The 26,573-nt window shown below is 48.2% G+C and overlaps 1 protein-coding gene across 6 annotated transcripts in view; it reads left to right on the plus strand.

The window, feature by feature from the left end:
* ASPSCR1 (ASPSCR1 tether for SLC2A4, UBX domain containing) overlaps window positions 1-26,573 on the plus strand; it is a 162,166-nt gene that overhangs the window by 40,568 nt on the left and 95,025 nt on the right. For all 6 annotated transcript variants that reach the window (XM_073588124.1, XM_073588119.1, XM_073588120.1 and 3 more), the window contains one exon: window positions 160-241. In XM_073588124.1, the coding sequence (XP_073444225.1) occupies window positions 160-241 (82 nt within the window). The remainder of the gene's footprint in view (window positions 1-159; window positions 242-26,573) is intronic.

Raw genomic sequence — 26,573 nt, forward strand, 5'->3', positions numbered from 1 at the left:
GTGAAGGGGACTTAGTGGCTATGACTTGCTTGACTCCCCTTTTAAGAAGCCATAAGATTGATCCTCCACTGAATGTTAGCTAAAATTTAATTCTACTCTTTAAATGGTATAGATTTTTGTTAAACTAGATTACCTGTCTAATATAATTTCTCTCATTAGGAAGCGGCTTGAAGAAGCTCCTCTATTGACTAAAGCTTTGAGGGAGGCACAGCAAAAGGAGAAATTGGAGCGTTATCCAAAGGTAGGATTTGAAGCCTTTCATAATTTTAGACTGATTCATCCATAGTCCTTACCTACAACCTCTAATTTGTCTGTATTGGGGGTATTAAAAATATGGATTAGTCAAGTATCAGTCATCAGTGGGAACTGATCTCTTCTGGCAGGGCTGTGGAGTCGGAGTCGGAGCTCATTTTGGTGGAGTCGGTATAAAATGGTCCGACTCCTAAAATAAATAAATTGTGTACAGTAGTTCAATGCAGAATGTGCTGAATATTTTTTCATAGGAATTTGGGAAAGTTATGAAATGTCCTATAAATGGCTGTTCTATTCCTGATCTAAGGCTACATTCACACACAGCGTTTTTGCTGCGTTTTTTGAGGATACGTTTTTCAGCTGCAAAAGCAGATCAGCTTTTTAAAAAACCGAATCACCTGAAAGGTTTTTGAGCTCATAGATAATGTTTTCAATAGCAAAAGCAGATTAGAAATCTGCTCTATCTATCCATTTATCCATATCTGTCTATCCATATCTTATCTGTACCAAAAAGAATGAAAGCCGGGTAGCACACAGACTAACACTCCTTTTTTTTTTTTTTTTTTAGCACCAGTCAGGTACACCTCATAGCTGCCCAAAAGGACGCCCAGAACAGGCATTACTCGTCTTCAGTAACACATCAACATCAATTGATAGTTGGAATAAATAGACTGCATTCACCACATCTTAAGGTGCAGGCTTTATTTTCAAGTGTAGGGGTGTGCAGTATAAGGTTCTGCAGCAGCTGAGGTGTGCAGTATGAGATTCTGCGGAACAGTATGAGGTTCTGCCCCCCCCCCCCCCCTAGTTTTGATCCTGGCTAAAACCGTTTCTTATAGATATGGCGAACCCTCAGGTAACCCTAAATGAAGGTCAATGGACACAGGTGGCTGAATTGAAGGGATTGCTTAATCACCTATTTACCGTGACTAAAAAATTACAAGCTGAGGATTTAACTCCTGGCATTTTCATAAGGGAGTGGAAGAACTTGCTATTTTGCCTGTCCCAAAGAGGAGATTTAATCGCAGATGGCATTTCTGCTTCAATGAAACGGAGAGAGACACAGCTATTGGAAAATAAAATTTTTCTGGCAGCTGTTTGTGTACCCAAGTCATCGTATATTGCTTGATGATCAACAGCTTACTAAAGGAAAAGAAGCTCTGACTGAGGTAGCAGTTAGGATGAGTGGCCTACAGGAGGACTGCCAGGCGCAAGAGGACTTGGGTCCTGACAGTGCTACTGCTGCCATATTTTCATCCTCATCAGATGAGGAGTTTGACCTGACAAGTATTTGGATGATATGGAGCAGGCAAAGCGTTGCTGCAAGGAAAAAGAATTCACTCCGTCTCCTATAACAAGCAGATTGACCATATTTCAGCAAAATGTTTCACTTGCTCTCAAAGAAAAAGAAAAATTCAACCGTTCATCAAAACTGACTGTGCATGAGGCAATTCCTTTATACTTGGAAATTGTTAGAGATGTTGCCCATGTGGTAACGGCTTTGCCTCCAACCCAAGTTAGTGTAGAGAGGTTGTTCTCTGGCCTTAAAATTATTAGGTCAGATTTTAGGTCATCTATGAAGGAGGATCTGGTGGAGGCAATTCTATTTCTTAGAACAAATTCATAGACTGCACAAATGTTGTTTAGTATGTTTTTGTTGAAAACTGTTTTTTGCCACTTACATAGTTTATTACATTAAATATAAGCAATATATGTCGGAGTCGTGGAGTCGGTGGAAGGGAAATTGAGGAGTCGGAGTCGCAGGTTTGGCTTACCGACTCCACAGCCCTGTCTTCTGGCCCTTTACAGAAGCCAAAAGTCAGCAAATGATCGTTCATAGGAATCGTATTCCCTATTTGCCAGTATAAATATGCTTACAACTACACGATGAATTAGCAAAGCATTCAATCATTAGGTGGTCAAAAGTCCAGCATATTCATAAAATACCTATTACTCTGTCGCCTCATTGGGGGACACAGAACCATGGGTGTATGCTGCTGTCCACTAGGAGGCGACACTATGCATAATCTGAAAAAGATCAACTTTGGCTCCTCCTCTGCAGTATACACCCCTGGACGGCGTCAGCCTTCTCCAGTTTTTGCTTAGTTTCGCAAGGAGGCACACCTAAGATTTTTTACTCCGTTTTTTCCTTGATTTTTTTCAACGGATTACAGATGAAGAAAAGCGGGTCTCCAGCGAGACTCCCGGCATGGCTCCCTCCTCGGTCCCCTATTAAGGGGTACCCGGTTGAGGTCGAGATGGCTATTCCCCATGTCGCTCCTTCCCCAGTCCCTCGGGTACTGGTTCGAAGTCGAGACCCCCCCCCCTCCTTCCCCAGTACCCTTGGGCTCTGGGTTGAGGTCGAGGATAGGATGAAGCCCCCTGACGGTGACAGCAGCACCCTCCCTAATCCCCCTCTGGGGGCATTAGGTTGAGACACCGCAGGTAGGGCCTGTACCAGGCACCATTCGGCCACTTACAAGTCCAGGGATCCCAGCCCAGCTGCGGGCTCCTGTTGGGAGCGGGGGAGGTGCAGGCAGGCATGGCACTTGTCAGAGACAGGGCTCCCTGCGCCCGTCTCTGCCGCAGCACCAGCTGCATAGCGCCTCAAAGGGACACCCCACAGGGCCCAGTTTGCGCTCATGACCCCACCGCTAGCCTACCGTTCAATCCGGGGGGGTCTGGTTTGAATCCGACCCCCCCCCCGGACAACCGCGCCATCCTGGAGCCCTTCTGGGCATGAGGTATCAAATTTAGGCTGCGGCTTCGGCCTAGCCGAAGTCGCCGCCTTATTACCGCCCCCCCCCGGATGACGAAAATGACACTCTGCAGTGTCATAGAAGGGGCGGATCGAGGCAGGAAGGGCGCATTTTTACATAGCTCAGCGCGCCCTTTTCAGCTCTCCGCCCCCTTCCCCCTCCACCTCAGAATCCCGGTGGCCATCTTGCTGCAGCAGGAAACCTAGCTGACAGCCATACAGCAGTCTCCGGGGGGCACAGGACTGTGATTTGTCGGCGCTGGACTTAGGGGCACACTGGTGGGGTAAGATCACAGCTGGGTTCTGTTTACTCAGCTGTGCATTCATATTACTTATAAGTTCTCCCCTCTGCATAGCCACCCCTGTAGGACCCCTGCTAGCCAGCCTCTGTGCGTTATGCCGGGCTCAAGGAAGAAAAACAGGCAAGACTGCTTTTATGCATTCTGCACAGCCTGCAAGACCACCCACCCCAGGGGCATCACGTACCCACACTGCCGGGACTGTGTCCAAAACACTGGGTCAGAACCAACGCTTCTGTGTCTTCTTCCATACCGGAATGGGCTACTCAGATGTCGCAGTCTATGACACAGTCCATACATAGCCTGACCTCTACACTACTGCAGGCTTTGCAGGGTCATGTCTCGGCTATGAACGTTACCCAGCAAAGGGACATGCCACTTCCGACAGTCTCAGACGTAAGCGGACCCACAGGTCGCATTCATCTGCGTCCTCACATAGCACTCGGTCGTCCCCCTCCAGGGAGAGACACAGTGGCTCCAGGTCACCTAGTCCGTCCCCTGACAGAGACAGACAATGCGGATCTCCGCAACGATTCCCGACCACAGACTCGGAAGGCATATGTGACTCTAACTCAGACAACGAAACAGAGAATTCTCTGGTCCCTTGTCCCCCTAGCAATACAGCGCTAGTTGAGGATATAATCTCCTCCACCTGTCGGGTGCTGCACATTTCTGATCCATCCCCGGAAGCCCCAGAACACAAGATTTGCTTCGAGAGTGTTCTGAAACCACCTAAGGTCTTCCCTAATCACCCGGAATTTCAGAAAATACTTACTAAACATTTTTTGCGGCCTATCGCAAATATTTAGAAGCAAGGTACCCCTTCCCACAGAAGGACACTAAGGAGTGGACAGATCCACCCGAAGTGGACCCCCCAGTCTCTAGGCTAGCAGCATAGACTCTTCTTTCACTGCCAGACAGCTCAACCCTCAAGGACGCAGCAGACAGGCAGGTAGAATGCATGGCTCGTTCAATCCTCGAAGCGGCAGGGGCCTCTACGGCTCCCGCATTTGCTTCAGTCTGGGCGGCCAAGGCCATTCTGGCTTGGGCTCAAAAATTGCAAGAGGGCCTCCAAGCTTCAAATCCTCAGCTGCCGGACCAGGCCGTTCAAATAGCAGTAGTAGCAGATTACATGATCCATGCAGCTCTGGATTCTGCAAGAGGCATAGCGGGAATAGCATCAAACACCATCACAAGCCGGCGTATTCTCTGGCTGAGGGAATGGAAAGCGGATGCGGCCTCAAAAAAGTCCCTCACAAACGTCCCGTACTTCGGTGGGCGTCTTTTCGGTGAAAAATTGGATACAATGATATCCAACGCCACCAGGGGTTAGAGTACCTCTCTCCCTCAACTAAAACCAAAACGCAGGATTAAAAGACGTAACCAATCCCGTTTCCGATCCTTTCGGAATTCTTCAGGCTGGTCCGTCTCGCGCCAAGCACATAAATCGTATCCGCTCCCCTCACAGAGACAACACACGGGCGGCACAGAGGCTGGACAGGACCTGGCAGTCAAAAACAGGCCAGGCAAAGTCCAAGGAAAAAAAAAAAAAAAAAACCTCAGACTTTCTCCTCATCATAACTCGCGACCTCCGGAAGACACCCCACTCGTAGGAGGACAACTGCTACTCTTTCAGCAGGTCTAGCTGCCTATTACAGAAGACAGGTGGGTCAAGGAAATAGTGTCTTCCGGATACAAGATCGAGTTTACTTCCAGCCCACCAAACCGGTTCTTCCTCTCCGTTCCCCCAAAACCGTCACACAAGGCTCGAGCCTTCCATCAAGCGGTCTCCTCCCTCCTTCAAGCAGGAGTCATAGTACCGGTTCCCGCAGACGAGCGCTTCTACTCCAATCCGTTCGTAGTTCCCAAGAAAGGAGGCAGCGTCCGACCCATACTAGACCTAAAACAACTCAACAAGTATGTTTGGGTTCGTCACTTTCGCATGGAGTCCCTCCGGTCAATCATTGCGTCCATGGAGAAAGGAGAATATCTCGCCTGCATAGACATACAAGACGCATACCTGCATATACCAATTGCTCCCGCCCATCAAAGATTTCCCAGATTCGCAATCCACCAGGACCACTACCAGTTCGTGGCCCTCCCGTTCGGACTCGCCACAGCTCCCAGAACGTTTACCAAGGTCATGGCAGCCACCATGGACGTTCTACATTCCAGAGGCATAGCAGTCGTTCCATACCTGGACGACCTTCTCATCAAGACCCCCACCTTCAAGGACTGCATGGTCAACGTCTCAATCACAATAGACACTCTGAGTCGCCTGGGATGGTTAGTCAATTTACAAAAGTCATCGACTACCCCGAGTCAGTCTCTGACCTTCCTGGGGATGCTATTCCACACCTCCAGGAGTCTGGGGCTCCTCCCCAGGGACAAGACACTGGCTCTCCATCTAGGAGTTCGCATACTCCTCCGCAATTCCCCCAGATCTCTCCGGTTTACCATGAGAGTGCTCGGCAGGATGGCAGCAGCAATGGAGGCGGTACCATTTGCCCAGTTTCACCTCAGGCCTCTTCAACTGGCCATCCTCAAATCCTGGAACAGGAATCCGTTCTCCCTCGACAGGGAGTTCCGGTTAACATTGAAAACCAGGAGGTCCCTGCACTGGTGGCTCAAGCCAACCTCGCTTCCAAGGGGAAAATCCTTTCTCTCAGGTCAATGGAAGGTTTTGACCACCGACGCAAGCCTGACGGGTTGGGGCGCGGTGCACCTGCATCACAGGACGCAAGGCAAGTGGTCACCAATGGAAGCGACCATGCCCATCAACATCCTGGAGATTCAGGCCATCTACCTGGCATTGAGAGCTTTTCATCACTTGCTGGTAGACTCTCATATCAGAGTACAGTCGGACAATGCCACGGCGGTGGCATACGTGAACCATCAAGGCGGGACCCGCAACATCCAGCCGATGAAAGAAGTGACACATATCCTCCACTGGGCGGAGGACGCGAGGTCGGTACTCTCTGCGGTCCACATTCCGGGTGTGGACAACTGGGAAGCCGACTACCTCAGCAGACAAGGAATGGAGTCGGGGGAGTGGTCTCTCCATCCCAAAATCTTTCGTCAGATCTGTCATCGCTGGGGGACCCCGGACGTGGACCTAATGGCATCCCATCTCAATGCCAAGGTCCCCAATTTCATGGCCAGGACGCGCGATCCAAGGTCGCTCGGTGCAGATGCCCTGGTTCAGGACTGGACCCAATTCCAGCTTCTGTACATCTTTCCACCCCTCCCCCTGCTCTCCAGAGTCCTGAGGAAGATCAAACAATGAGTCCCAGCCATCCTGATCGCGCCAGACTGGCCCAGGCGTACATGGTACGCCGACGTCGTACAACTCACAGCAGACGCCCCCTGGCGTCTCCCCATCCGTCCCGACCTTCTGTCACAAGGCCCGTTCTACCATCAGAACTCAGGGGCTCTCAATTTGACGGCGTGGCCATTGAGACCTGGGTTCTAACCCAGGCAGGTTTTTCACCGGACGTTATTAAAACCATGATCAGGGCACGGAAGCCAGCTTCCGCCAAGATTTACTACCGTACCTGGAGAGCTTTCCTTACCTGGAGCGAATCGCGTGGACAGATTCCACTCCCCTACTCTCTCCCAAAAGTTCTTGGTTTCCTTCAGTCGGGCCTAGACGCCAGGCTATCCCTCGGCTCGCTTAAGAGCCAGGAGTCAGCGCTGTCAGTGCTCTTTGAGGCGCATTGCTAACAAGCCGCAAGTGAGGACTTTTCTCCAAGGGCTTTCCCGATTGGTTCCCCCCTACAATTCCATTGGAGACGTGGGACCTCAACCTGGTCCTGACAGCACTGCAGGCACCTCCTTTCGAACCCCTTAAGGAGGTCTCACTCCGCCTTCTATCACAGAAAGTTGTCCTTTTGGTGGCAATCACCTCGCTAAGCAGGGTGCCCGAACTTCAGCACTTTCCTGCAGACGACCCTTCCTGGCTTTCCACCAGGACAAGGTGGTTTTGGTTCTCCGTACAGTCCCATCCTTCCTTCCGAAGGTTGTGTCCAGCTTCCACCTCAGTGAGGAAATCTCACTGCCATCTCTTTGCCCGGTTCCGGTTCATAGAGTGGAGAAGGCTCTGCATACGCTTGGCCTTGTCAGGGCATCGCGTATATACGTATCTAGGACTGCTCCCTTCCGGAAGTTTGATTCAGTTTTCCTTCTTCCGGAAGGCGTGCGCAAAGGTCTACCGGCTTCCAAAGCCACCCTTGCCAGGTGGATTAAGTCCACCATTCAAGAGGCTTACCGCCTTAACAATTCTCCTCTTCCGGCCGGTATCACGGCACACTCTACGCGGGCGGTAGGAGCCTCCTGGGCCATTCGGCACCAAGCCTCGGCTCAACAAGTGTGTAGGGCGGCCACTTGAACTAGCCTGCACACGTTTACAAAACACTACAGAGTGCATATCCAGTCCTCAGCGGATGCGGGCCTTGGTAGACGGGTTCTGCAGGCGGCAATACCCCAAGTATAGGGGCCTGTCAGCACAATATTCGTCCATTGCTTCCCACCCAGGGACTGCTTTGGGACGTCCCACAGTTCTGTGTCCCCCAATGAGGCGACAGAGAAAAGGAGATTTTTGTGCACTCACCGTAAAATCTCTTTCTCTTAGCCTCTAATTGGGGGACACAGCTCGCACCCTGTTGCCCTTACGGGCCGTAGTTAGTTGAGTTCTCATATTGTTCTTTGAGCTCGTACATAATGGCCTTATTACAGGCATGGTTATGTTATTTGTGTTACGTTCCTCCTAATGCTGTTGCACAAAACTGGAGAAGGCTGACGCCGTCCAGGGGTGTATACTGCAGAGGAGGAGCCAAAGTTAATCTTTTTCAGATTATGCATAGTGTCGCCTCCTAGTGGACAGCCGCATACACCCACAGTTCTGTGTCCCCAATTAGAGGCTAAGAGAAAGAGATTTTACGGTCAGTACACAAAAATCTCCTTTTTCTGGTAGATCAATACATTAAAATGTAATACGCAGAGCCTTTGATATGAGACGCGTCTTGAACTACACAAGTTGTTTGTCACAACAATAAAGTTTGGATTTTAGGAATGTGCTGGACTTTTCATCCAGTGCGCCCCTGACATTGGGATAGTTGATCCCCCAAAACAGCAGCTTGTTCTCTACCGAACAGAAAGGGGGCATGCAGTGATGCATTTCATAGATGCTGGTTGATTCCAGAAACAGTGCTGCTCAGGTCCATGGGCTGGATCCAGTGATGCAGTTCAGCCCCATATTGACATTCTCAGACTTCCTTATAATCGCGCTTGTACAGCTAGGCAGGACACCAAGTCAATAATGGTGGATAAAATAAGCAGTCACTATACACACTTCATTAGATCATGTACCCTGATTTTCTCATGACACATTGACCAATCTAAAATAAAAAAAAAAGTAATGAAGCCCAGCTGCCAGTTTAGTTCAGATGATATTGTCTTCTTCTGGACCTCAAGTTCCCTTTTGTGGCATTTGGTGGTTTCGTTCTGTTGATTTGTATGGTCTGCGTCTTTGTGACGGTAAAGTTGTGGTTTTCTCTTCATAATTCCTGAACTTACATTTACCAGGAAGATGACAGTGCCATGACTGCGTCATGATGAAAGTCATCAGGCTGTCAGTTATTTACATTGCATACGCTACATTTTTTTTTAATCCTGTTGGGCATCGTTAATTCTCAAGAATCCATGCCAGTGTAAAATAGGAGAAAAATGAAAGATCTGGATCATTGCAAAGGGATTTACCATTCTCCTCCTCTCCATACCTGGCACCATTTTCAGCCAAGTCGTTGAATAGAACCAAAAATAGCTTTATACGGCTATCTTCTTGGGCATTTCATATACCCATAGCTGTGTCAGTCTGGATTTATAGCATTCGACTGTTGCAACCAATATAATGTGATATACAGATGTTTCCTCTATAACATCTTGGGATTTAATCCTGTGGATATTTTAAGTAGAATTTTAGTAGTTAGGGGTTCACATTTAGTTTTTACATTGGAGGCTTTCATTGGGTAATACTCCCAAAGTATACTTCAGATAGAGAAAATAAAAAAGGATATGTACAGAGCATAGACATGTTTGCAGGTCCAATTGTAATAATACTTATACTGAGTATTTGCTTGCCCGATTATGGATAAATGAAGCTATTTGCAAATCTGATCCTGTCCTACTGGTTTGATTTTGTAAAATCACTATAATGCTAACAGGTTTTCATACATAGTCATAAGAATGTTTTCAACTTCTAACTTCGTTGTTTCATTCCTGCAACCCTTTTTCATCATTTTATTACAAATCTGATTGCAGTCAGTGAATAAAACATAATTGTTTATATTATTTTTCTCTTTCTCCAATGACGGCACCACGGAGAGAGAGGGATTCGCCCTCAGGGCCAGGAAACCTACAGATGAAAAAGGCGGTACCTCTCTCCCACATCAGTTGGTTTCCTGTCCCTGATGGGGAACCTACAGCACGTACCTGCAGTCGACGCGGGATGCCGGGAACCGAGCCAGTCCGGTAATAGGCAGCGGGGCTCCCTGCCTCGGCTGGGTCGAGGCCTTGTGCGGGCTTCCCCCGAAGCACTACCTCCGGGGTTGGCGGGCCTTGAGGGTTAGTGGGGAGAGGCAGTGAAGATCGGACAAGGGAAGTCTGCCGATTCCAGGAAGATAGAAAAAGAAAGGGGGGCTGCCTCTGAAGGAGAGCCCCCTGCCGAGCGGCCTGGGGAGGGTGGCTGCGGCCACCGGGAGCCGCAAGACATAAGGCCTCTGCCGGACCTCGGAGCGGCCTGAGGTGGGTGGCGGCGGCCACCGGGAGCTGCGACGTACAGGGCCTCTGCCGGACCTCAGAGCGGCCTGAGGTGGGTGGCGGCGGCCACCGGGAGCTGCGACGTACAGGGCCTCTGCCGGACCTCGGAGCGGCCTGAGTGGGGGGTGGCGGCGGCCACCGGGAGCCGCGACGTGCAGGGCCTCGGAGCGGATGGCGGCAGCCACCGGGAGCCAAGGACAGGGCCTTGGCAGACGGGTGCAGGACGCCGACTCAGCGCGCTTGAGTAAGGGGCGCAATGCACTGCTGGGAAATTTCGCAGTGCGCATGCGTGGGCGGCCACTTCCGGTGGGGGCGCATGGACCTCTGGGTAGAGGGCGGCGCCAAATTCAAAAAGAGGGAAAAAAAAAGAGAGAAATTAAGCTCATATTTAAAACCCCACTAAGGGTGAAAAGGAGTGATCACCATGAGTGAAAAGCCACAGAAAGAGGAGGAGACGCGGTGGTGGTCCCCGAAGCAGAGGCCCAGGCAAGCGCAGGAACAGCGCCAGCATTTACAGCGCCAGCGCAACTCTTCCCGGCAGCGCAGCAGCAGCGGTCATGCAGGATTGCGTCGCAGCCAGAGCTCCACCATGGCGGCACAGCCAGAAGTGGATTCAGTGGTGGAAATAATCCCTATGCCCGAGACGGTATCTCTCATTCCACAAGAAGGGTGAGTGATCTCCGTGAATGCCCGCTCGCTAATGTGCGATTATTAATTTTTTCTTTTCAGGGGCGTAAATGCTCAGCCAAGTCCAAACACATGGTATGTGCTATATGCACGGAGGAGCTACCCCCTACGTGGAGAAAAAGCTCTGTGCGGCATGCAAAGAGCAGACAATACAGGAGGAATCCCCGAGGTTTGCGTTAGACCTCAAAACACTAATAAGGACTCAGGTCGAGGAAGCCCTTAAGGGCGTTGGAACCTCAAAGAAAAAACGTAGGTCCAGGCATAGATGTCCAGTGTTAGTGAGTCAGGCAGTGAACTGTCTGACTCAAGTAATTCATCATCCTCCCAGTCCTCATCATCATCCTCAGAAGGGGGACGCAGCTGCTTCCCCATTGAAGAAACGGGCACCCTGGTAAAAGCTGTGAGGACAACTATGGGACTGGTAGATGAACGCCCTAAGAAAACGGCCCAAGATATAATGTTCGGTGAGCTGGAACAAAAAAAACGGAGGGCTTTTCCGGTAATTGAGAAAATCCACTCCCTAATTAAACAAAAATGGAAAAAGCCAGACAAAAAAGTCCTCCTAACACCCAAGAGGCCTGAAAGACCCAATGGATAAAAAAGCAGAAACTTTTTTAAAAATCCTTGGGAAGCGGCAGGAGGGGGGCTAAAGCCAGCCATAGCAGCCACGTGCATGGCACGCGCCTAATGGTCTGGCTGGTTCACTTAAATTCACAAATAAAAGAAAAAGTCCCAAGAGAAACAATGCAAAGGTCAGTTTCTGTAATGAAGGGAGCAGCAGCATTCTTGGCGGATGCGTCAGTAGACTCGACTAGGCTGGCAGCCAGGACAGCAGCTTTTTCGAATGCCGCAAGACTCTCTTTATGGCTGAAATGCTGGCCAGGAGACTTGCAGACAAAAACCAAATTGCGCAATCCCGTGCGAGGGGGAATTTTTATTTGGCCCAACGCTAGACGACATCTTTGACAAGGCAGGGGACAAGAAAAAATCCTTCCCCGGGTTCCCTAGTCAAGCATACAAACGGCCCTTTCAGAACAGAAGGTTCATGCGACGAAAGCCCCCAAAAGGGAACAAAGAAGGGTGGGAGGATAGAAGAAATAAAAATAAAGGCTTTATGTTTAACAAACCCCCCGACAACAAAAATCCACAATGAAGGTACTCTCCGGGTCAGGGGAAGATTATCCTACTTTCTCCAGGCCTGGGAAAAAATATCCGCAAGTTCAAGGATACTAAGCATAATAAAGGAAGGTCTGAGGCTAAAATTCAATACCCTCCCAAACAATTCTTTTGTGATAACGCCCCAAAGGATATCACACGAGCAGCTGGCTCTGCAACAAGAAATCGTGAATCTAAGAGAGAAAGACGTACTACAAGAAGTCCCCTACCAGGACAGAGGCAAAGGCTTCTACTCCCCTCTCTTCCTTCGCAGGAAGCCAGACGGATCGTACAGGGCGATTATAAATCTAAAAAAAACTGAACAAGTTCCTGGAAATTCAGCACTTCAAAATGGAGACAATAAAATTTTGTGTAAAAATGCTTCCCCCATCTTGTTTCATGGCGGTATTAGGCTTGAGAGACACATATTTTACCTTGTACCTATTCACAAAGACCACAGGAAATACCTCAGGGTGGCGGTGACAATCCAGGGGAAGATAAAACATTATCAGTTCAGAGCCCTCCCCTTCGGGCTAGCTATTGCTCCAAGGGTATTTACAAAGATAATGTCAGAAGTAATGGCCCACATAAGAGAGCAAATCATCCTGATAGTTCCATACCTGGACGATCTCTTAATAGTAGGCGTCACCTTTCACTACTGAGTCTAGGATGGATGCTGAATTTGCCCAAATCCAGACTTGTACCAAATCAGGTGCAAGAGTACTGGACTCAACCGCAGACGAAGATTCAAAAGATGACACAGATGGTGTCACAAATTATAGCTTCCCCAGTCACTACCCTGAGGAAAACAATGTCTCTATTGGGGTCAATGACAGCCTGCATACCAGCAGTACAGTGGGCACAAAGCTATACTCGAGACTTAAAGTGGGAAATATTAGACGCAGACGTTTCCCTACCCGGGAATTTAGACAGGCAATTGGACATCTCACCAAGCACAATACATTCCTTAACATGGTGGGTGGATCCAGTCAATTTAACCAAGGGGGTTCCTTGGGCGTTACCAGCGACAAAGATCCTGACTACGGACGCAAGCCCCTGGGGGTGGGGTGTACATGTAGGCAACCAGGTGGCGCAAGGGCCCTGGGCTCAGGGAAGAGAGTCAGCTTCCTCAAATATGAAGGAGCTACTGGCAGTAAAGCTAGCTCTCGTTCATTTTCTAGATTCACTTCGCTCCCAACATACAAGGGTCTTCTCAGACAACCAGGTAGTGGTAGCATATCTAAACCACCAGGGGGGCACCAGATCTCGAGCGCTGATGGAGGTGACAAAATCCATCTTTCACCTAGCATAACACAATCTAGAATCCCTGACAGCCCTTCACATAAAAGGTTCGGAAAACCGAACAGCGGACTTCTTAAGCAGAACACGCCTAAAACAGGGGGAGTGGGAACTAAGCCAGTCAGTCTTCAGCCAAATTGTGAAACTCTGGGGCCGGCCAGAAATAGACTTATTTGCGAACAGTCAGAACCAGAAGTTGGAAATGTTCTGCTTGATCGAACCCCTGGGGGCCCAGTAGCTCTAGACGCCTTCACGATTCCCTCGGATTTTCATCTGGCTGACGCCTTCCTCCAATATCTCTCTCATCCCCTTAGTACTGAGGAAAATACAGGGGGACAATGCGACGGTAGTGGTAATAGGACCCTTCTGGCCATGGAGAATATGGTTTCCCTGGCTAAGAAGAATGTCTGTAACAGATCCCTGGGTTCTACCAGAAACTCCAGACCTTCTATCCTAGGGACCAATATATCACCCCCATATAAAAAACTTACACATGACACCTTGGCTTTTGAGAGGGAACTCCTAAGCAATAGGGGCTTCTCGTCAAACTTGGTTTCCACGCTACTACAAAGTAGAAAGCCAGTAACCACTAAAGCGTATGGCAAAGTGTGGAAAAAATTCAAAAAAATTCATGTCCGTGTCAGGCTCCGACCCAACGGGAGAAATCCCAATAGACACAATTCTGGAATTCCTACAGAGGGGGTTGGAAAAGGGGTTAGCTACCAGCACCTTAAAAGTACAGGTGGCGGCCTTGGGAGCTTTGTATAACCATGACCTAGCCAAAAATAGATGGGTTATGAGATTCATTAGAGCCTCAAGTAGATCCAGGCCGATCCCCCTACGCACCCCCCCGGGATCTAAACCTAGTGCTAAACGCACTAGCCAAATCTCCCTTCGAACCCCTAGCGGAGGTTTCCTTAAAAATATTGTCCCTTAAGATCTCCCTCCTCGTAGCCTTAACTTCTGCCTGCCGCATTAGTGATATGCAAGCTTTGTCTGCCCACTCACCCTTCACGCAAGTATTGGATGATAGAGTAATTCTTAGAACCGACCCAGCATATCTCCCCAAGGTATCGTCACAGTTTCATAGGACCCAGAAAATCTCCCTACCCTCCTGTCCCAATCCCAAGAACAAAACAGGTATTACACACTTTAGATGTAAAAAGGTGCCTGGTCCAATACTTGACAACCATGAGGGAGTTTAGGAAGGATAGGGCTCTGTTTGTCTGTTTTCAGGGTCCTCGGAAGGGTCAAAAAGCATCGAAGGCCACACTGGCGAGATGGATAAGAGAGGCCATCACCCTATCCTACTCCTCCTGCGGGGCGGCCATCCCGGAGGAGGTAAGGGCCCATTCAACCAGGTCAGTGGCATCATCCTGGGCGGAGAAAGCCAGCGCTTAAATAGACCAGATATGTAGAACTGCAACTTGGTCTTCCCCCTCTACATTTTTCAAACATTACCGTCTAGACTTGACCTCTTCCTCAGATCTCACCTTTGGGAAAAGGGTTCTGGAGGCGGTGGTCCCTCCCTAGATGTACAATCTTTGTAATTCTCTCCGTGGTGCCGCCATGGGGGAAAGAGAAAATCGTAGTTACTTACCGATAACGGTATTTCTCTGATCCCATGACTGCACCCATACATCCCCTCCCTTTCACACACAGGTGTGCACATTAGAGTGAGTTAGTTAGCTTTAGTGCTTAGCCACACGGTGCCTCTATTAAGCTTAATTTGATTAATTTTGGATTTTTTTATAACCATTTGAGTTGCAGCTGAAAGTTCTGTGTAATGCTCTGTAAACCAACTGATGTGGAAGAGAGGTACCGCCTTTTTCATCTGTAGGTTTCCTGTCCCTGAGGGCGGATCCCTCTCTCTCCATGGTGCCGTCATGGGATCAGAGAAATACCATTATCGGTAAGTAAATACGATTTTCTGAATCTACTCCGACTCCTACAGTCGTGCTTAAAGAGGAGAAGTCACTGGGTAAAAGTAACCAGCGTTTGCTCTTATTTTATTACTACTGCTTCCTGAGTAAGCAGTTTCTTGCTTGTTGTTTTTTTTTTTTTTCTTTTTTTACAGTGCACGACACTGTTCCAGACAATTGACTGTTTCTTTAGTGCTAATTTTTATGGTCTATTCCAAGGGGGCGTTGCTCACAAGGTAATAATTTACACTAAATAGAAGCCAAATTCCATAGGAATTCATTTGGAATAATTCTAGAATAATGGGATACTATTGATTTCACAATTTTTATAAAGTTGGATAATCTTTACTGTATCATAATAAACATAATAAAACATTAAAATGCAAAGGGTAAGTTTTCAGGAAGGAAGCAAGTTCTATGGTATATCATTACTTTAATCTAGAAATAGACCTTCATAGATTGCGGTTGCAGCAATAAATCTTGGGGGAAAGTGCAAGTAGATATCATGCAAAGGAATCTTCCATAAAATCCAAGTGGAAACTAAAGGATGTGTGATGGGTATATGGGCATGGGACTATGGGATGGAGGATGTGTGATGGGTATATGGGCATGGGACTATGGGATGGAGGATGTGTGATGGGTATATGGGCACTCGACTATGGGATGGAGGATATGTATGATGGGTATATGGGCACGGGCTTATGGAATGGAGGATGTGTGATGGGTATATGGGCACGGGCCTATGGGATGGAGGATATGTATGATGGGTATATGGGCACGGGCCTATGGGATGGCGGATATGTATGATGGGTATATGGGCATGCGACTATGGGATGGAGGATATGTGATGGGTATATGGGCATGGGACTATGGGATGGAGGATATGTATGATGGGTATATGGGCACGGGACTATGGGATGGAGGATGTGTATGATGGGTATATGGGCATGGGACTATGGGATGGAGGATATGTGATGGGTATTTGGGCATGGGACTATGGGATGGAGGATGTGTGATGGGTATATGGGCACTCGACTGTGGGATGGAGGATATGTATGATGGGTACATGGGCACAGGCCTATGGGATGGTGGATATGTATGATGGGTATATGGGCACGGGACTATGGGATGGAGGATAATTATAATTTGTTATAACTAACCGCAGTTAGTTACTATGCCTGGGCAGCGCCGGGCTCTTCAGCTAGTATACTATATATTCCCTGGTAGACCAGGCTTTAGGTGATCTTACTGGTTACCAGCACTATATTATGTGAATTGCAGTTTCCATCCAGTTTTTATGGAGGATTTCTTTGAATGATATCTACTTGCAGCATTTGCCCTTTCCCCTAAAATTTATTGATACAACTGTGATCTACGGTGATCTATGTCCAGACAATTATAAAGGTATATTATAGGATTTTTTCCTTCCTGCAACATTTTCCCTTTGTATTTTAAGATTTTATTATGCTTACTATGATACAATAAAGATTATCCAACGTTATAAAAATGTAGAATAGTCACCCATTATTATAGGATTATATCACAAGGTAATAATGCAGAGCAGACTAGAGACACAATGCCAGAGAATCTTGTGACCACCATCCCCTTGTAAAGACCATAAAATTCAGCGTTAAATAAAAAGCACCATATCTCTGCAACCGTATGGCAGATTTTGAAAAAGAAAATATACAATACTTCGGGGAGTAGTGTGAATAACATAAAAGTCACTTTTGACTTGTGCATATTAACTCCTTCACGACTTATGACGTATAGGTACATCATAGCCCATGTCCTGGCATTTGATGAGGGCTCTGGCTCTGAGCCCGCACGTTTTCATTCACATGACATCTGATCTGATCAGCTGTCGTGTGTCCCTAAGGATATTTGTAGACAATGAGGAATTGCTGCGGGTGTGATGCTGCGTATTTATGGAGCGTCAAACCTGCAGCAGTCAGATGTTACAGCGTAGTGGATGGGATTTCTAGAAATCCCGTGTCCACTAAGTGTGCATCTGCTCCACCAGATCACGCGCGAACACTGACATGCGGCGCATCTTTTAAGACCACAGCATGTCAATTTCTCTTATGGAGGTGCTAGTCTCCACAACAGAAATTACATCAATAGAAATGTATTGAATGCGGTAAATCCACATGGTTCCGTGAACACATGCGGATTTAGCTGCGTTCAATAGAAGGCAGCGCTTTGGACGCAGCGGGTGGAGTCGAGATTCACTCGTGGTTGATGAGATGTTAAATGCCATTGTCAATCTCTGACAATAGCATTTAACTTGCGCAAACCAGATGCATGTCAGTACCTCCGCCCATTGGCACTCCTTTCACATGATTGCAGGGCACCGATAGGTTGGCATGACAATCCGGAGTCTGCATGTGTAGCACAAGCGATCAGAAGATCGCAGCTTCAAGTCTCCTAAGGAGGATATTGAAGCAAATGAAAAGAAGAAGAAAAAATAAAGTTCAAATCGCCCACCTTTTGCACCATTCAAAATAAAACAATAATAAAAAAGTACACATATTTGATATCACCGCATCCAGAAACGCCCGATTTTCCCAAATATAAAAAGACTCGATAAATGGTGTAATGAGAAAACAAAAAATCAAACTCCAGATTTATGGGTTTTTGGTTGCTGCAACATTGCAATAACATGAAATAACAGATGATCAAAACAAAATATCTACCCCAATATGCATGCAAAAAATAAGCCCCCTCCCAGCCCCAGATCCTGAAAAATGGGTGGGGTACCACAGGGCTCTGTCCTGTGCCCTGTATTGTTCAACATCTTTATCAACGATTTAGATGAAGGAATTGAGGGTAAACTGATTAAATTTGCTGATGACACAAAGCTAGGAGGGATAGCTAATACTAGAGAAGAGAGAGAGGATTCAAAAAGATATAAATAAACTGGAGCAGTGGGCAGCAACTAACAGAATGGTTTTTAACAGGGAAAAATGTAAAGTACTACATCTGGGCAATAAAAATTAAAAAAGCATATACAGAATGGGAGGAATAGGGCTAAGCAACAGCACATGTGAAAAAGACTTGGGTATACTAATAGATCACAGACTGAATATGAGTCAACAGTGTGATGTAGCAGCAAAAAAGGCAAATGCAATTCTAGGATGTATTAACAGAAGCATACAGTCTAGATCACGTTAAGTCAATATTGCCCTCTACTCCTCCTTGGTCAGACCTCATCTGGAATATTGTGTCCTGTTTTGGGCACCACATTTTAAAAAAGACATCAACAAACTGGAGTAAGTTCAGAAAAGAGCGACCAGAATGGTGACCGGTCTGCAAACCCTGTCTTATGAGGAAAGGTTGCAGGATTTGGGAATGTTTAGTTTGCAAAAGAGAAGACTGAGAGGAGACTTAATAGCTGTCTACAAATATCTAAAGGGCTGTCACATTGTAGTAGGATCATCTTTATTCTCATTTGCACAAGGAAAGACTAGAAGCAATGGGATGAAACTGAATGGGAGGAGACACAGATTAGATATTAGAAAAAACTTTTTGACAGAGTGATCAATGAGTGCAACAGGCTGCCACGAGAGGTGGTGAGTTCTCCTTCAATGGAAGTCTTCAAACAGAGGCTGGAGAGACATCTGACTGGGATGATTTAGCGAATCCTGCTTTGAGCAGGGGGTTCGACCAGATGGCCCAGGAGGTCCCTTCCAACTCTACGATTCTATGATTCTATGAAAATGGAGATGCTACGGATGTCGGAAAATGGCAAGTTTTTTTTTCTTTTTCTTACAAACTTTGGATTTTTTTCACCACTTACACAAAAAACAGACCATGTGATATTTCAGTTTTTCTTTTTATAATTTGCAAAAATTTCTACATTTGTTTTTTTTTCAGTCAAGATGGGGTGCAGAGTGTACATTAATGAGAAAAAAAATGAACTTTTTAAAATTTACCAAATGGCTACAATGAGATTCAAAGAGTGAAAAATGTAAAGGGGTCTCAATACTTTCCGTACCCACTGTACAAGTTTGTTATCTTCGAACTCGTACTGACCTGGAGAATCATAATGGCTGCTCATTTTTAGCATTCAGTAAACATGGTATAAAAAAAACCCAAAAAAACAATTGTGGAGTTGCACTTTTTTTTGCAATTTTAGTACACTTGGAATTTTTTATTCAGTTTTTCCAAACACTATATGGTAAAATCAATGGGAAAAGTGAAGATAGCAGCACTTCCACAGGTGTACTAAAAGAACTATTTCTTTAAACTATAAAACGCAACTTACAAAGAATAAAAACTGACGCTTTTTGTCACTGCAGCCAAAAAAATTTACATGGAGGCGGCACATGCGCAGTAGGATCTATCGGTACGCGATAGAACCTAATGTGCAAACGCAGCCCACGATGCCATTTTGATGTTGTATAGTTTAATTTTGTCTGCAGCAACTAGGAGCCGGCAGAGGCGTTTGCGCAGTAGCATCTATCGGAACACGATAAATGCTAATGCGCATATGCAGCCGACGGTACCATTTTGATGGTGATTTTTGTTTCTTTTCAACAACGCAAGATAATAGGCACTAACTGAAAAGTGATAGTGCGCAGGCGCTGCCATTTTGGTGAAGTGACATGCTTTTTTTTAAATACACACATTAGTACACTCACTGGCCACTTTATTAGGTACACCTGTCCAACTGTGTGTTAAGACTTAATTTCTAATCAGCCAATCACATGGCGGCAACTCAGTGCATTTAGGCATGTAGACATGGTCAAGACAATCTCCTGCAGTTCAAACCGAGCATCAGTATGGGGAAGAAAGGTGATTTTAGTGCCTTTGAACGTGGCATGATTGTTGGTGCCAGAAGGGCTGGTCTGAGTATTTCAGAAACTGCTGATCTACTGGGATTTTCACGCACAACCATCTCTAGGGTTTACAGAGAATGGTCCGAAAAAGAAAAAAAATCCAGTGAGCGGCAGTTCTGTGGCCGGAAATGCCTTGTTGATGCCAGAGGTCAGAGGAGAATGGGCATACTGGTTCGAGCTGATAGAAAGGCAACAGTGACTCAAATTGCCACCCGTTACAACCAAGGTAGGCAGAAGAGCATCTCTGAACGCACAGTGCGTCGAACTTTGAGGCAGATGGGCTACAGCAGCAGAAGACCACACCGGGTACCACTCCTCTCAGCTAAGAACAGGAAACTGAGGCTACAATTTGCACAAGCTCATCGAAATTGGACAGTAGAAGATTGGAAAAACGTTGCCTGGTCTGATGAGTCTCGATTTCTGCTGCGACATTCGGATGGTAGGGTCAGAATTTGGCGTAAACAACATGAAAGCATGGATCCATCCAGCCTTGTATCAACGGTTCAGGCTGGTGGTGGTGGTGTCATGGTGTGGGGAATTTTTTCTTGGCACTCTTTGGGCCCCTTGGTACCAATTGAGCATCGTTGCAACGCCACAGCCTACCTGAGTATTGTTGCTGACCATGTCCATCCCTTTATGACCACAATGTACCCAACATCTGATGGCTACTTTCAGCAGGATAATGCGCCATGTCATAAAGCTCGAATCATCTCAGATTGGTTTCTTGAACATGACAATGAGTTCACTGTACTCAAATGGACTCCTCAGTCACCAGATCTCAATCCAATAGAGCATCTTTGGGATGTGGTGGAACGGGAGATTCGCATCAGGGATGTGCAGCCGACAAATCTGCGCCAACTGTGTGATGCCATCATGTCAATATGGTCCAAAATCTCTGAGGAATGCTTCCAGCACCTTGTTGAATCTCTGCCACGAAGAATTGAGGCAGTTCTGAAGGCAAAAGGGGGTCCAACCCGTTACTAGCATGGTGTACCTAATAAAGTGGCCAGTGAGTGTATATTCATTATGCAAACTAGGGGGCAGGTCACTGAGGGAGCAGTGATCTGTCAGCAGTCTGCATTATGAATATATAATCAGAACACCACGTACATGAACCCCGCCTTAGGACACAAGCATATCATAAACTAAAAATAAGGATTAAAAAAGAAGCACAAGACGGATTTAATCAACAAAGATATTATTTTATTCAGTATAACGGCGTTGACCTGACACTGTCTGTAGGTTACTATGCACAACCCTGCTGACAGGTTCCCTTTTAAATCCTCAGCTTCCAAATTTTTTAGTCAATGTAAATGGATGATGTAGCAATTTCTTCAATTCAGCCACCTGTGTCCATTGACCTTCATTTAGTGTTGCCTGAGGGCTTGCAGCTTAATCAACCGCGCAATCATTAAATAGGTGCTGCCCCACAGAGTGGCTTGATCCACAATTGCCCCACTTCCAGCACGTCTCTTCAAGATGGAATCAATATCCTCACTTTGCCAACTGATTCTGAGACTGTTTTTTCGAGACATATTGTACTTCATGTTGGTGGTAAAATTTCTATGATATAACTTGCGTTTATTTATTAAAAAAAAACATGGAAATTTGGCAAAAATGTAGAAAATTTTGCAATTTTCAAACGTTTAATAATTTTTATACATTTAAATCAGATAGTGGTATCACACAAAATACTTAATAAATAACATTTCCCACATGTCTACTTTACATCAGCGCAATTTTGGAAACATAATTTTTTTTTTTAGGGCGTTATAAGGGTGAAAAGTTGACCGGCGATTTCTCATTTTTCCAATAAAATTTACAAAACTATTTTTTTAGGGACCACCTCACATTTGAAGTGAGTTTGGAGGGTCAAATGTGACACCAATACCCAAAAGTGACATCATTCTTAAAACTGCACCCCCTCAAGGTGCGCAAAACCACATTCAAGAACTTTATTAACCCTTCAGGTGCTTCAAAAGAACTAAAGCAATGTGGAATGAAAAAAATGAACATTTTACTTTGGAACCAATTTTTTTCTCCTTCGCCTCATTGGGGGACACAGGACAGTGGGTGTATGCTACTGCCGCCAGCAGGCTGACACTAAGTTAATGAAAAAAAGGTTAGCTCCTCCTCTGCAGTATACACCCTCACCTCGATTGCAGGCAGAACCAGTTCTTGCTTAGTGTCCTAGGAGGCACAAACGTCTGGTCTCTTTTTTCCAGACTCTTATTTTTCATTTTTTCCATGAAGATGAGACAGGGGCGATGGACCCTATTGAAAAGGTCCGATCTCCCCAAACCAACAACGGGCGAGCATATGCGAGTGTCGCCTCCACGTGTCCTTTCCCGCGACATGATGCCAGACTCGCCCTGACCACCCTAAGGTATCGAAACCCTAGGCTGTACAGAGGCAAGTATAGTCCGTGCGTCCCCCACTGCACCACCAATGCTAGACTGCGGTGCTGCAAAGCGGCGGACGGTCCCTCTCCTCATCCCTTGGAGGGAAAGATGGAGCTAGGGTGCCTGCACCGTCCTTGATTTGGATGCAGCCCCCTTCCCCTCCCCCCCCCTAACTTGATCAGCTGGAGCTCCAGGGGTGAGGTGCGGAAGGACATGGGCTGGGAGGGCTCCTGTAACCCCCAGGGTGGGCATTCCCCTGGGCGGCAGCAGCAGTCGGGCGCCAGCGCTCGGCAGCGCATTTCCTGGCAGGGCTCTGTTTTTTGGCCCCGTGTTCAAGCGGGCGCCATAAATTTAGTCCCCGGCTTCAGCCGGTACTAGGCCGCGGGCGGAAGTCCCGCCCCCGTGACGCGTGTATTTCCGGCAGACACGTCCCCGGCTTCAGCAGGCGCTAGGCCTCGAGTCGAAGCTCGGCCCATAGGACGTCACTGGAGGCGCCTTCTCTCCCTGCAGGACCGCCCACACGCTGAGGCGCACTTTTTGGGAAAGGGTGCAGCGGTTTGGCAGGCTGGACGCCTAAAGGGGATCCAGGACTGGGGTAAGTGCTACCCCCGAAGGAGGAAGGCCACCCTCTGTTTTATTGCCAGAGGCTGAGCAGCAGAACCCCGCAGGCATATCACCTAGCAGGGCCACCATGCCCAGAGCAGCTAAGACGCACACGTTTCTGTATGCTGCGTGCACCCCCAGTCGGTCTGCCTTCCCACATGAAAAATCTGTGAAGTCTGCAAGCACGAACGTGCCCAGGAGCCCTCCTCTGCGACCGCCTGTCTTGGAGGGGTCCTCCACCTCACAGGAGCCTTCGAGCCTTCGGCCTGCTCTCTCACTAGGCAGACTCGGGGGGGGGGGGGGGATCGATCTCACACAGCATCTCCCGGTCCGTCCGGTGCCTCGGCGTCTGTAACCTCTGCCTCTCGCTCGCCCTCGCCAGTAGTCGATAACGAGCAGAACTCGAATTACGACTCGGATGAGCCCCTTGACTTAGTTACTCCGGGTTACCAGGAAACAGTGAACAGCCTTATCGAGGCCGTCAACCAGACCCTAGGGATTGACAATGAATCCACCCTGGCTTCAGGGCACAGGGTGTCATTTAAGCGGGTCAACCAGCCTCATAGAGTATTTGCCGTTCACCCAGAGTTGACGACACAGGGAACGGCCGGACATGCGTTTCTTATGCCAGAAAGCACTCGATGTTTGCTCTTGATCTCCGTAAAAGGTGGGTGGAATCCCCGGCGGTGGATCCACCCGTGTCGCGCTTGGCCTCTAAAGCCCTGTTGTCCATACCTAACTGTTCCTCTATTAAGGATCCCACCGACTGTCTCATAGAGAGCCTGGCTCGCTCAGTATTTGAGGCATCGGGTTCAGCACTTTCTCCCTCGTTAGCTGCAACTTGGGTAGTTAAGGCCATGGGCTCTGGGGCTGGATCATTAAACAGAGCCTTGCAGGGTATGGACCTGCCCGCGGAGGTAGCAGATATTGCTAATCCAATTGCGTTGGCCGCAGTCTACTTGATTAATGCGTCTTTGGATACAGCTAGCTGCGCAGGTCTCGCTGCCGCAAATGCATTTTCTATTAAGAGGGGCTCTGTGGTTGTGGACTTGGCGTGCAGATTCAACCTCCAAGAAGGCCTTAACTTCTTTACCTTATCAGAGCGGCCACCTATTTGGGTGCCACTGGCCATTCTAAGCTGAGCGTGGCTTCATTCGCCTGTTTGGTGAAAGGTTGGACCAGCTTATCTCTGACTCCACGGGGCAGTAGCAGTTTTCTCCCTCAATAAAGGGTTAAATAGCTTTTTCGTCACCTGCTTCGGACACGGTTTCGGTCCTTTCGCAACCCCGGGTGGGCTTCAGCAGCCAACCCCGCCGTGGCAGGTCGCCACAACCAGGACAGGGATCATCAAGTCTCATATAGAGCCAACCCATTGGAGAGAATACGATCCCAACAGCCCAGATTAAGGGGACCTAGGTCCCAAGGATCTTCAGCCAAATGACTCGTGGCAAGTTCCGGGCGACACCAGTAGAGTTGGCGGTCGCCTACTCTGGTTTCACCATGTCTGGTTATCCGTTGTGCGTGACACATGGGTAAGGGGCTGGTACCCCCAGGGTACAAGTTAGACTCTGTCACACAGCCCCAAGACGATTTCTTGTTTTTTCGTCCTTCCAAAATGGAATCCTGGGCATAGACCCTGTTCAAGGCCGTAGAATTGCTCCGACAAAACGGTGGTCATCCCCGTACCGGAAGAAGGTTGTCAGGGTTTCTATTCCAGCCTGTTCACGGCCCCCGAAAGGGACGGGGCTGTTACGCCCATTCTGGACCTTAAGCTTCTGAACAGTTTTGTCAGGGTCAGACATTTCCGGATGGAATCTCTCCGCTCGGTTATAGCCGCCATAGAACAGGGAGAATATTGGGCCTCTATCGACATCCAAGACGCATACCTTTACTTACCTACCCCTCCTCCACATCAGAAATGTCTACGCTTCCCTATCAACGGCCTACACTTGCAGCTTCGCAGCTCTCCCCTTCGGGCTATCTACCACCCCCAGAGTGTTCACAGGGGTCAGGGCGATCGTCATGGCCATCCTGCACTCCCGGGGCATAGTCGTCTTGCTTCATTTGGACGACCTCTTGGTCAGGGGCCCTTCATATCGGGCATGCGAGGAGAGCGTCAATGCGAGATACTCTTGCCCGCTTAGGGTGGTTGGTCAACCTGAAGAAATCATCCCCTGTTCCAGCTCAGAGGATTTCCCTTTTAAGGATGATCTTCGGCACCTCCCGAGGGGTGGTATTCCTCCCTCGAGACAAGGCCCTAGCTCTTCGGAAAGGAGTCCAGATACTTCGCCAGCCAGTCCCTCACACCATTCTTCTTTCCATGAGGGTCTTAGGGAAGAGAGTGGAAGCAATGGGAGCAGTCCCATTGGCCCAAACTCCATCCCACCCCCTGCAGCACGCCCTCTTGGCATCATGGGACAAGGACCCATTCTCACTTGACCACCAGTGCCGGTTGTCCAGGCAGGTCAGACAGGCACTTGGATGGAGGACAGTCAGTTCCTCCCATCTTCAGGGGAAACCCTTTCCCCCGGACCATGGGTTGGTGGTCACAACCGACGCCGGCCTCTTCGGCTACGGAGCAGTCTTTTTCATCATCACGCGACACAAGGACGGTGGTCGCCGCATGGGGGCACGCATCCCAATCAACTTGTTAGAAATTCGAACAACCCGGCTGGCTCCGCAACGTTTTCATCATCCTCTAGCAGACCGCCCCGTCCGGATTCAAGCTGACAACGCCACGGCCGTGGCTAACATAAATCACCAGGCTGGGTGGCAGGCTTCCTCAGCCGGCAGGGTCTTGTGTCCAGGGAATAGTCACTACACCCCGAGGTTTTTCCGGCAAATATGCCGATGTTGGAGAACGCCGGATGTGGACCTGACTGCCTCCGGGGTAGGCGCCAAGGTGGTCGCGTTGGTCGCCTCGTTCCTGGGACCCGCAGGCAATCGCCGGGAATGCGTTGGTTCTGCCATGGAACCAGTATTCGCCTCCCATACCTATTTCCCCTGCTGCCGCTACTCCCAAGGATCATCAAGAGGATCAAGGCAGAAGGAGGTTCCAGTGGTGCTACTGGCCCCAGATTGGCCTCGACGTGTGTAGTATGCAAACCTGGTGCAGCTACTCGTTGACGTTCCCTGGCGACTGCCAGAGCGCCCAGACCTACCTACCTTAGGTCAGATCTACCACCCAAACCCAGGGGCCCTGTGTTTGACGGCTTAGCCATTGAATCTTGGGATTCTGACCTAGGCTGGGTTCGGACGCAATGTGGTTACTACAATAGTTAGTGCCCATAAGCCCGCCTCAGCACATATTTTCCACCACACCTGGAGGATTGTCTTTTCATGGTGTCAGGACTACGGTCGTTCTCCACTGAGATTCTCTATTCCCAAGATTTTGCCGTTTTTTTCCCGGTCTGGCTTGGACTCGGGTTTAGCTCCAAATTCCCTTAGGAGACTAATACCTGCCTTATTCATCCTGTTACAGCGCAGAATCGCTACCAATCTGCAGGTACAGACCTTCAGCCAGGGGGTCTCACACTTGG

This window comes from Dendrobates tinctorius, unplaced genomic scaffold (genome assembly GCF_039654945.1).
Source record: "Dendrobates tinctorius isolate UK_male_01 unplaced genomic scaffold, ASM3965494v1 ptg000103l, whole genome shotgun sequence".
Taxonomy (NCBI): Eukaryota; Metazoa; Chordata; class Amphibia; order Anura; family Dendrobatidae; genus Dendrobates; species Dendrobates tinctorius.